Source organism: Nymphalis io, chromosome 1 (assembly GCF_905147045.1).
Source record: "Nymphalis io chromosome 1, ilAglIoxx1.1, whole genome shotgun sequence".
Classification (NCBI taxonomy): Eukaryota; Metazoa; Arthropoda; class Insecta; order Lepidoptera; family Nymphalidae; genus Nymphalis; species Nymphalis io.
In genome coordinates, this window is record NC_065888.1 from 2,813,510 (window position 1) to 2,825,657 (window position 12,148).

Here is a 12,148-nt window from a genome sequence, read left to right on the forward strand (position 1 = left end):
TAGACGTTAAGGTTGTAACTAAACGATATCGTTTGAACAAGCGGGTTCATCTCAAGATGAGCGAGCACAGCATCTGGCTTGGTAATTAAGAACATCTGCCTACGTTCAATTTTGAAACCCAGTGGATGAGACTTGGCCCGTACCCCGTCGGGTCCATTTGGGAGGGTAGAGCAAATTGCTAAACTTTCAATTAAAGAGTTGTTATTCAAACCGCTCCCGGTTCCTCGACGGAATTATGTTTTATTTCGAAGCGAAAACTCTGATGGATACTTATTTCCCATTCTACTTAGCACCAGTTTAATCTTAAAAGAAACGAGTCGTAGCAATTTATGTTAATAATTGTTTCTTTTCTGTATTCAAATTTTAATTAAAATGTCTTACATATTTTATAGGTTAAAAGTAATAATTATAATATTAATAAAAACGCTTCTTATTATAAAAGTAAAATTTTGATATAAAATGTATATTTCTTAACTTAACTTTAAAATTATTAAGGATACAATAACGAGATTTTTTAAAAAGAACTCGATGGCAAAGGAAAATATTATAAGACAATCAAATTGACGGACTGGTTGGCGTGGTTGGTAGATACTTGCCTTTCACGCCGAAGGTTGTGGGTTCGATTCCCACCCAAGACAGACATTTGTGTACATTAACGTGTCTATTTTTCCTGAGTCTGGGTGTAATTATCTATATAAGTATGTATTTACAAAAGGAAATTAGTATATGTAGTACGGTTTCCATAGTACAAGCTCTGCTTAGTTTGGGATTAGATGTCAGTGTGTGAATAATGTGGGACATTATTATTATTATATAGAATGTCAAAAACTAAGACAAAATAAAAATCATGTATTAAAATCGTCGAAATCTGATGCGTGTTTTCAATGTTTCACGGCAAAGTATCGTGGTGGTTAAGCTTTTTTTTATTTTACAGTAAATTTTTATGTATACTCAATTTACAGATATACGTGTATATATTTACTAAAAAACACTAGTGTGCACCACCAAAATTCTTTTAGCTATACACTATAACGTCGATGCTATGGACCGTTGGATGTGATCAACTGTTGGACCTTAACACGAGAACGATGAAGCCAAAATCTTTATTCAATATAAAAGATGTGCCGCGCCTACAATATCCGTCTTTATTTAGCTTGAAATAATTACCGAACCCTTACTGGAGGGATTATAAATAACACTACAAAAGAAACAATTTGATGTGACACAAAACGAGTCACAATTTAATTTAAAAATACATTTGTATTTTACCACATATGAAGCCAAGATGGCCTAGTGGTTAGAACGTGAACGATGATCGTGGGTTCAAACCCGGACAAGCGCCACTGAATTTTCATGTGCTTAATTTGTGCTTATAATTTATCTCGTGCTTGTCGGTGAAGGAAAACATCGTGAGGAAACCTGCATATGTCTAATTTCATTGAAATTATGCTACATGTGTACTCTACCCACCCGCATTAGAGCAGCGCGGTGGAATAAGCTCCAAACAAAGGCTGTTACTGGATTTGTATTTTAAATTATGCTGATTCATATTGAAGTCAAAACTTGTTTCAAACACATCGGTTTTGCTTTTTAAGTTGCTAACGAACACGAACGAACGAAGCCACAAACAAAAACTAGCGCATGAAACCACACACACAAAAGTAATGCTAAACAAAACCAAAAAACTAAACTTTAGTAAGCGTCCTGATTCTGAAAGTGGTAACAAATCCAAAATAGTGCTAACAAATGCAGAACTGCATTCGTAGAAAGTGTAAATGGATAGTTTGCGGCAACATTCGTGTCCGAGTTAACAGTTGCATAGCTGGCGACTGAATACGACGAGAATGTAAATAGGGACGAAGGTTCTGCTCGCAATCATGTGAGAAATGTGAGCCTGTTTGCTCACGACGTTTACTCATCCATCGTATAAACGTAGTGCACTGCTCCGCGTCGTATAATATTACTATTTATGTAACACTGCTTTTGAATTTGGAATTCGCATCATTTTAATGCATTCGTTGTTCGCTTTCTATGAAATGAAATGGTAATTGTTGTAACCAAATCTTGATGGTAGTTTTTATCCGTACCACTAAAACCTCAGCCGTTCACCCGCTAAGCAGTAATACTTATATTGCTGCTGTAACATTCACAAGGGACATAACATCATAGATGCCATGATTAATAGCAAATTGTCGATGTCAACCCACTTATCACAAATTCTACTGCCAAACAGCAAACTTACTGTTGTCGTGTTCTGTTTTCAAGAGGTGGTTAAGAAAGAAGGATGAGTAGATTAATATTTCTATCAACACCTATCTGAGTATAGGCGCTTATGACAACTTATCATCAGGGGGGCCATATGCCAGACTAGCTACAGTAAAAAAGAAGAAGACGAATTTATGTCAATGGGCGGAGATGATCACTATTAAATGGTCCATTGGTACTTTTATTTAATACAATTCACTTACTCATCAGCAGATCAACAAATCAAGACTAACTTAATATTTGACAGGTATCCCTTATGCCTCGTGAATCACCACTCAGAATGGATTTTACGGAAATTGACTCGCGAAGAGGTGAACGGGAACGGATTAGGGAGTCGATTGAATGACACTTTCTCAGAAAATATAAGTAAATATTAATATTAAGTAATAAGTTTTTGAAGAAAAGTACGTGCCCCAACTTTGGACTCGTGCAATATTCATTAAAACATATTATAATATTGTCTTTATTTAAGTTTAAATAATAGCGAATAAAATCACGTCATTAGAGTATTAGCAATCAGGGAAGCGATGTCTAGCCCGTACTCAGCCAGCCATTACTCGCTAATACGTCTACGGCTAACCGCCGGCTAACTGGACTTACGTCTTTGTTTTATGTTTTAATCTCCGATAATTACCCATTCATTTTGACATAATAAGACATATATCATTAACAATTTTTGAAACATTAAAACTATATTGGAAAAATAAATCTTATGAAAAGAATACAAAATTTTTTACGCATTAAAATTTCTAAGTTGAATCTTAAAATTATACATTTTCAAGTTTTAATAAAATATAATATTTATTGTGCTTCTTATTGATTAGCCTAACACCACCATTTTTAATGTAGTTAAATAAATGGTTAATATACCTAGAGTACTAGAACTCATGAGAAGAGTTCTAATTTTGAAATCATCTCATCTTTTCTATAAATTTTAGATTAAGTTCTTATTGATATTAAAACTTGCTCTCATTGTATATGGAATACATGGTCTTGAAAAAAAAAAATTTTTTTTTTTTATAGAATAGGAAGGTGGACGAGCATATGGACCACCTGATGGTAAGTGGTCACCAAACGCCCTTAGACATTGGCATTGTAAGAAATGTCATCCATCGCTTATAGCCAATGCGCCACCAACCTTGGGAACTAAGATTTTATGTCCCTTGTGCCTGTAATTACACTGGCTCACTCACCCTTCAAACCGGAACACAACAATATCAAGTATTGCTGTTTTGCGGTAGAATATCTGATGAGTGGGTGGTACCTACCCAGACGAGCTTGCACAAAGCTCTTTTTATTATTTCATACTGCGATCATGAAGTATCGTTTATTTTTATAAACATAACATAACATAGCATAATTAATTAGTAATATACTTGTTCTAAAAATAGTTTTGTAATCATTTTATATTAAAAAATAAACTAAATGTTATTACAATATTATTTTTATGAACTGCTCCAAGAAAGTTTTTTTGTATCTTGAACGTTTTTAGTTTGCGTGGCATTTTTTTTTATAGTATAAGTAGGCGGACGAGATGGTAAGTGTTCACTAACGCCCATACTGTCTATAGTGGCATTGTAAGAAATGTTAACCATCGCTTACATCGCTAATGCGTCACCAACCTTGAAAACTAAGATTTATGTCCCTTGTGCCTGCAATTACACTGGCTCACTTCAAACCGGAACACAATAATACCAAGTACTGTGGTAGAATATCTGATGAGTGGGTGGTATCTACCCAGACGAGCTTGCATGAAGCTCTACCACCAGGCATAAAATGCAGCAAAGTTATCTGTTAAGGGTTATATAACATGAAATCAATGATTTCGTAACCTGGTAACATTTTTCTCTTGATTCAGTTTTCTTGTCAAGATTTTTATTTCTTTTTAATTAAAACTATAAATTTTCAATGAAAATAATGCGTACATTTTTTTAATTTAAGCACGACTTTACAAGGATAACATTGAAAAATTTTCAAGTCATATTAAGTTACACTTCATCAGCTCATCACCGGCATTCGAACCAAAGTTGTTACAATATCACAAAACTACCCACATATGTGATAATAGTGTATTATCGATTTTAGTTAAATGTTTTATTATTAAATTGTATTCTTTTGTACTTTCGCATATAATATGTGTTCATTTTAATTATAACTTTAAATTCTCATGTAAGTGAATTTAATTCTTATGAGAATAATAAAAAATCTTAAACCAGAAAGTATTGAAAAATACTACTAAAATGTAAAATAAACAACGTTATTAGTGGAATAGATACGCTTAAAATCAAAAAATCTAAATATTTTTTTCAACATTGAAGCATTACACTTGCTTATTGATAGTCAAACCAGACACTATCACCGGTTCGGAAAAGGAACACCCAGCCCTGAGATGAATCGGCGGAAGAAACTCAGCGGGTTTTTTTTATATGTATCATGTTTCATTTACAAAAAAAAATAGCCATGCGGCTTAAAAACTATCGTATAATTCAATTAGATAAAGATTAATACTGTGTCAAATAAATCAAAGCTCTTTATATTCCAAGGCTTTACTGAATCTTTGTAAAAAAATATCACTCTTATTTATCTATTAAAGATAGATATGGTGTATATGTTGTAAAAAATGGCAATGAGTTAATATTAATATATTATGTATATAACTCAAAATACAATTAGCTAGCTATTTATTTTTTTATCTTGTAATTTATATATTTAATGAATTTATACGTACAGACATTTTTTATAAAATATAAAATTAAAATAAAAAGAACAAAATACACAATTTTAAATTACTTGCATATGCAAGTCTTATCAATTAATACTTATCTGTACGTCCACTCTCTACTAAGAATAAGAATATTATTCTACTTAGCATGTAGAGATGATCTTTTTACCGGGTTTTAATTTTTGTAATTTTTTTGACTTTATCTATCTATGTTTTTCTTACAGTACAGTAAAAGTAACAGCCTGTGAATGTCCCACTGCTGGGGTAAGGTCTCCTCTCCTTTTTGAGGAGAAGGTTTTGAGCTTATTCCACCGCGCTGCTCCAATGCGGGTTGGTGGTTTTCCTTAGACACTAGAGAATTATTCAAGTTTTTAATCAATATATCTACTTCACTAAGCGAAATATTTATACGTTTAAGTACTACTATAAGTAAATTAATTTTAGTATAATATTAGTAACAGTTTACAGCTAAAAGATTCGGAACCAAAATAAAATGGTGCATGTTATAGACACTTGTCGTTCGAATAATGTATTCCATGTATAGAAATGTGATAGAATTGTTTTATGATACTGAAAAATACAATGTATGTGGCCTCTTACACAGATATATGGCGCCTTTGGCAAGTAAAAATATTAAAATGACATAAAAAAAAGTTTTTGTTATTTTATTGGGCAGGATCATTTTTTATAGACTTTTTCGTTTGGCTGATTACTTGCTACTTTATTATTGTTCCTTTTTTCTTGTTAGTGCGTTAGCTTACCACATACAGTTTCTTGGCGCTATAAGAATGTATCGATGGCTTTTGAACGCTTAATATAATTTTTCTCTTATACACTTCAGGGCATCAACTGTTTGAAGCTTTTGTAATCAACGGGAACTCCAGGAAAAGATACAATTTTTCTTTATATCAAAGTCAATTCAATTATGTATATTACGGCTTAAAAGGCTTTTAAAATAATGTTTTTAAATCCTTGGGTAAAAGTTATATCGTTGTATCAATAAATGATCGGTTGTTTTTGATATTAATTTTGAAACATATGTAGGCTTTTTGTATTTAATTAATTTATACATACTACATAAACCCCGTAGACAAATTATAGTTTGAACGTTGTCCTAACCTTGAGACGTACGCTATACACTAACCCTGTTCTCAGCTCTTTCCTATGTTAATTAGATAAATTTCGTGGCTTAAATATAATAATTGACGTGAATTATTTGAGACACTAGCGGTAAATAAATGTTAATAATACTGAGTAACAGCGTACTAATGTTTCCTTTCGCCGCAAAAACTAACGCTTATATATTTTTATCGTATTATTTGGTATTTTAAGTAGCCACCACCATGTTTTTATCATAGTACAAGCACATATATGATATATATAAATAATTCTACTTCATTTTATGATACCAACTCATAAACCTATGGCTTCATTGTAACGAAAATTAGTTTATAAATTAATATACATCCAAATATAGTTTCGTTTCAAATTAGTCTTCTTACTGGTGGTAGAGCTTTATGCAAGCTCGTCTGGGTAGGTACCAACCACTCATCAGATCTTCTACCGCAAAACAGCAGTACTTGGTATTGTTGTATTATTGGAAGGGGGAGTAAGCTAGTGTAATTACAGACACAAGGGACATAACATCTTAATTCCCAAGGTTGGTGGCGTATTGGTGATGTAAGCGATGGTTAACATTTCTTACAATACCAATGTCTATGAGAGTTGGTGACCACTAACCATCAAGTGGCCCATATGCTCGTCTGCCTTCCTATTCTATAAAAAAAATCTACATTGCATCTGACGTGTGTACATAAAATAACACATTTCTTTTATTGTTATTTTACTCGGATACCAACCGCATACTTTTTTATTATTTTGATTCGTTGCCTCGTGGGAACGAGCTCACTGATTCTGGTCAGTCTGTAAAATCCGAATAAATTAAAAACCATAACATACATCTCGTTATTCCAAGTGCATATGTATTTTACAAGATTAATTAAATATATTAGTAATTTATATAAAATTGAATGTATATTGTTTCAGAAGCGTGTGTGAGGAAAGCTCTTGGCTCGATGCGCGCCCGGCGCCGTACGCGGGAGCATGCTTGTGCACCTGTTTGTGCTTAGCACCGCGCTTGCGGCGGCCACGAGCGGCAAACACGGTATGTAACTATCAAAACATCTATCTCGCTTCTAACCATATCCTTATATTGTGGATGATATATCTCGCTCTGTTTGCCAATAATAACTCAAGGGTCTAGCTTATACGGATGTAGATATCCTGGAGGTTTCGGATTCCGATCTGTTATGAAATTCTCTGTTTAAGTTTATCAATACAGAAGCATTTATTGGTTATTTATTGGTACAAAAAATACCACCAGCTGAAAAACTATTTATTATTCTTCGAACAATTGTTGTTTACAATTAAAAGATAACATTTTTTATTTAACACGGCCTGAAATAAATCTGCTATCAAGTAAATTGGGGCTTTTACCTTTTATAACTACAAAAGGTAATACATTTAATAACCAGCCATTCTATTTTACAAAATAATTACTAACCATGACTACACTGAATTATGTATGAAGGTAAAAAGTTTATACAGGTTTCCTTTATTGTTATTAGAGTGCACGTCACCATTTCATCATGGTACTGGTGGTAGAGCTTTGTGCAAGCTCGTCTGGGTAGGTACCACCCACTCATCACATATTCTACCGCAAAACAGCAGTACTTGTTATTGTTGTGTTCCGGTTTGAAGGGTGAGTGAGCCAGTGTAATTACAGGCACAAGGGACATAACCTCTTAGTTCCCAAGGTTGGTGACGCATTGGCAATGTAAGCGATGGTTAACATTTCTTACAATGCCAATGTTTATGGGCGTTGGTGACCACTTACCATTAGGTGGTCCATATGCTCGTCCGCCTACCTATACTATAAACAAAAAAAAATCTAGAAAAACCTATTATAATTTTAAGGATATACATAACAAATACCTGGAGAAGCGATAGTCAGTATCTTTATTCTTTACAATATATTTCCTAAGGCAACTTGTGGACTTTTGTTATAAATTGTACAAAAAAAAAAAAAAACAGTTAACAATAAGAGAAGAAAAAGATATTTTAATATAAGAATATAAATAACAGTTTTATCTTTGCCTATTTTTTGTGTGAGGAAAGGCTTTATATGATATAGTCTAACATTTATTTTAAATGCCTTTTTGGTAATGATTACCACGAAAAAGGTAATATAATTCAAATAACCTTACCATACACATATCAACGCTCGTCTTAATATAAAAGTACGCTGTATCATTTTACTTGATGGTAGGGCTTTGTGCAAGTCCGTCCGGGTAGGTACCACCCACCGGTCATATATTCTACTGTCAAACAGCAGTACTTAGTATTGTTGTGTTTGGGTTTTAAGGGTGAATAAGCTAATGTAACTATAGGCACAGGGGATGTAACATCTTAATTAAGATAGGTGGTGCATTGGCGATTTAAGGGATGGTAAATATTTCTTATAATGCCAAATTCAATGCGCGGTGGTCACCATTTACCCTCAGGTGACCCACCCTTCAGGTTCAGTCTACCCACCTAATACAATAAACAAAAATTACACTCCCGCGCCGCAGAAAGAACGCAAAGCTGGCACTGTACCTGATCTCTCTTCGATCCTTTAAGATCGGTCCTCTCGAACTATAATAGTGAAGGCTATGTCCTTCCATGTTATTAGACTTGTGTAATATTACAAATTTTCTATATAATCAGCAAGTATTTAAATTGATTGCCGCCGTCGAAATTCTATCAGTAGGGATATTATAATATCACATTTTAATACTTTACTAACAATTAGAAGATTATTTTCATCTCAAGTTCATAATAATTGTAATACTCAGTAAATTTCTTACCATTATTAAATATTTATTTAATTATTATAAAGGTAAAATATTAACTTTTAAAAATTTAAACATTGAAAATTCGATACGTTTTAAGTCGGAAAAGTCAATGGTTATATTATTTATGAACGAACCATAAACTATTAATATGAATATGAAGTTAAAATTTGTAAATATTCCAACTTAGGCTTCCTCCACTTTTTGAAGAGAAGGTTTGAACTTTATTCCACCACGCTGCTTAAATGTATATTGGTGGATTGTATTGTACGATTTTCATCAGACACATGCAATTTTTCTCACGATTCTTCCATCACCGAGAATATGATGATAAAACTCAGTGGTAGACGCCCACTTGAACTCGCAATCTTCGGTTAACATTCACGTGTCCTAGCCATTAGGCCATCAGCTCCTATATCATTATTATATAGAATGGTTTATATAGCTTGATATGCTTGAGGTTATTGTATCTGGTAAAAAGTCATTTATCAATGTTTGTCCTCATATATTAGTTAATAATTAAGGGCTAGTTAAAGGTCTACCAATCATTTCGTTTGTAGTAACGGGGACCGTATAATTAGTAGTCGTAGTGTCGTTGTTTTAGCTTGAAATTCCAACATGACTATGAATTTTAGTTCATGAATTTAACTTTAACATAGCTTATTTAAAAATATAGCTACGAGTATAAATTTTTATTTTAGATATATTTTATAGTCACATACATAATGACAATGTTTTTTTTTATTGTTGAAATATAATGTCAGCGTTCATACTCTTCACGTGTTCAATTAGAAATCGGTGGTCGGCAGTAAATTGTTGTATTGTAAATATATATATTTTAATTTAGGTAATTTTAATTGAGGTACCTACCTCGCCGGTGGTACCGGACCAGCAGTGCTATTCTGTTAGAACTCATCGTATCCCTCCTGTAAATATCGAAAACTTACTCGATACGCCTTATTGATGCTGGTATCCTTTAAATGTTATAATTACTATATTAAATGTCCAATCACTTTATGACATTTCATCGTGTCATCAGTATATTCTGTACGAACAAACTCACTGGTGGTAGGGCTTTGTGCAAGCTCGTCTGGGTAGGTACCACCCACTCATCAGATATTCTACCGCAAAACAGCAATACTTGATATTGTTGTGTTCCGGTTTGAAGGGTGAGTGAGCCAGTGTAATTACAGGCACAAGGGACATAAAATCTTAGTTCCCAAGGTTGGTGGCGCATTGGATATGTAAGCGATGGTTGACATTTCTTACAATGCTAATGTCTAAGAGCGTTGGTGACCACTTACCATCAGGTGGCCCATATGCTCGTCCGCCTTCCTATTCTATAAAAAAAAAAAAAAAACTCGAAACTCACCGCAGAAAACGGTCGTGAAATGACAGTTAGTGATATGCGACATTGATCATAATAATCGTAACAGAAAAAATTCATGCATCAAAATAGTATATCACCATGAGCTAGTTGTCAACATTTCTCGGGTGTGTGATGAAGTGTTCTTAAACTATCGCACTACTGATCGTGTCCCTCGTTTTTTTTTTCATCTTACAACCACCGTCCTTGTTTAAAAAATATAATAATAATTAAAAAAAACGTCTGTTTCATTTAAATATAATGACTATAAAACTTAAATAAAGTAATAAATAAAACGACAAATAAATATTTTTAAAATGCTTTTGTTATAAGAACATTAATTAGTAATGTCTTCCAGACCGATTTCGGCCACGGTGGCTAATCTCAAGAAAGATTAGCTAACTACGCAGGAGATATTATATTGCACAAGTGTGTGCGCAAACATAGGTGCAGGACCTCTGGGTCTGCGGCCTTACATCAAGCCACTAGACCGACGAGGCAGTCAGATTATTATTACATATCAATTGAAAAATAGAAGGAACTATTCCTTATTTCGAATAGTCAATCAATTGAATTTGAACTGCGAGTATAATAGTACACTAACGAGAAAACGCTAGACGAAAACTCCTATCATACATCACGGGCTCACTTATTCTGCATTTACAAAACTAAATGCAAAATTATGTGAAATTAGTATAACAATTGTTGTACAACAATGACACTGATTGCACTGGAGCTCTGTAATTGAAGCAAACATGTATAATTGTGTTGTGTTAATATTATGCTCAGGTTACTGTGATGATTTGTCGCTTGGAATTGTATGTGCTATGAATATATTTTACAAATAGTATTTTTCACAAACGGGTATTTTGAAATTATATCGTTTTCAATATCATTTGGTTCGTGTTTAACACTTTACCCTGCGATTACTTATATTACCTGGTAGGGCTTTGTGCAAATTTCACAGATTCTACCACCAAACAGCAAAACATAGTATTGTTGTACTCCGGTTTAAAGCTTATGTAGTTATTGGCAAAAAGAACGTAATACATTAGTTACCAAGGTTGGCGCAATGTCACAAATTACAGTGTCAAATTTATACCGGGTGGTAGTGACGAGCAATATAAAATAAAAATAAATAACACCTACTACCGGCTACCGGCCACCCTTGCTATCACGACACAAATGTACCGACAAATAATGTCTATAAAACTTATAATTAATATTGATAACAATTATTATTCGTTCTTTATTGTTAATTGATCTTGTATTTTTCTTATAATATTATGACATATTTTGATAGTTTAAAAGTTGTTAAAAATTATTTTACGACGTCACTTCTAAAAAATTAAGTATGTTTCAAAAAAGAAATTAACGATAAACTGGCTGAATCTCACGTTATATACTAATTAGAATACACCTATTACTTAGATTCTGCAAGTTGCTTCATTGTAACCTTATCATTTCACTACCGTATCGCCATGAAAATTCGTCAAATTGTTGTTCTTTTTCTTAATATGGAAATATATACTAGTTTTAAAGGAAATATTGATATCACAAATGATTAAAAAATTATATAAACGTTACTATTATATTATTTCACGATGTGACCACGAATTTTATATTAAATCGAAAGCATTTTTTCATTTCATTTTTTTTTTCCAAACATACTAAATGTTTCGTATATTAGCGTATACAAGCTCTTCAGATTTATATTATAAATAGAAAACAAGAAAATACCTGATGTCAACAAAATTTGTTGAAAGGTAAATAATAAATGTCGAGAGAATCGAAATGGTCTCATGCGTCCAATATCAATTATTGGTTGATGGGTAAGAAGGCTATCAGTAGAATTCCATTCCACAAACATCTATTTTTATATATGTGTTTGTATCCGCTGGA

The 12,148-nt window shown here is 33.0% G+C and overlaps 1 protein-coding gene across 1 annotated transcript in view; it reads left to right on the plus strand.

The window, feature by feature from the left end:
* The first annotated feature begins 7,090 nt into the window (after positions 1-7,090).
* LOC126771975 (lachesin-like) overlaps positions 7,091-12,148 on the plus strand; it is a 59,080-nt gene continuing 54,022 nt past the window's right edge. Inside the window, exon 1 of the mRNA XM_050492178.1 lies at positions 7,091-7,151. Within this exon, the coding sequence (XP_050348135.1) occupies positions 7,091-7,151 (61 nt within the window). The remainder of the gene's footprint in view (positions 7,152-12,148) is intronic.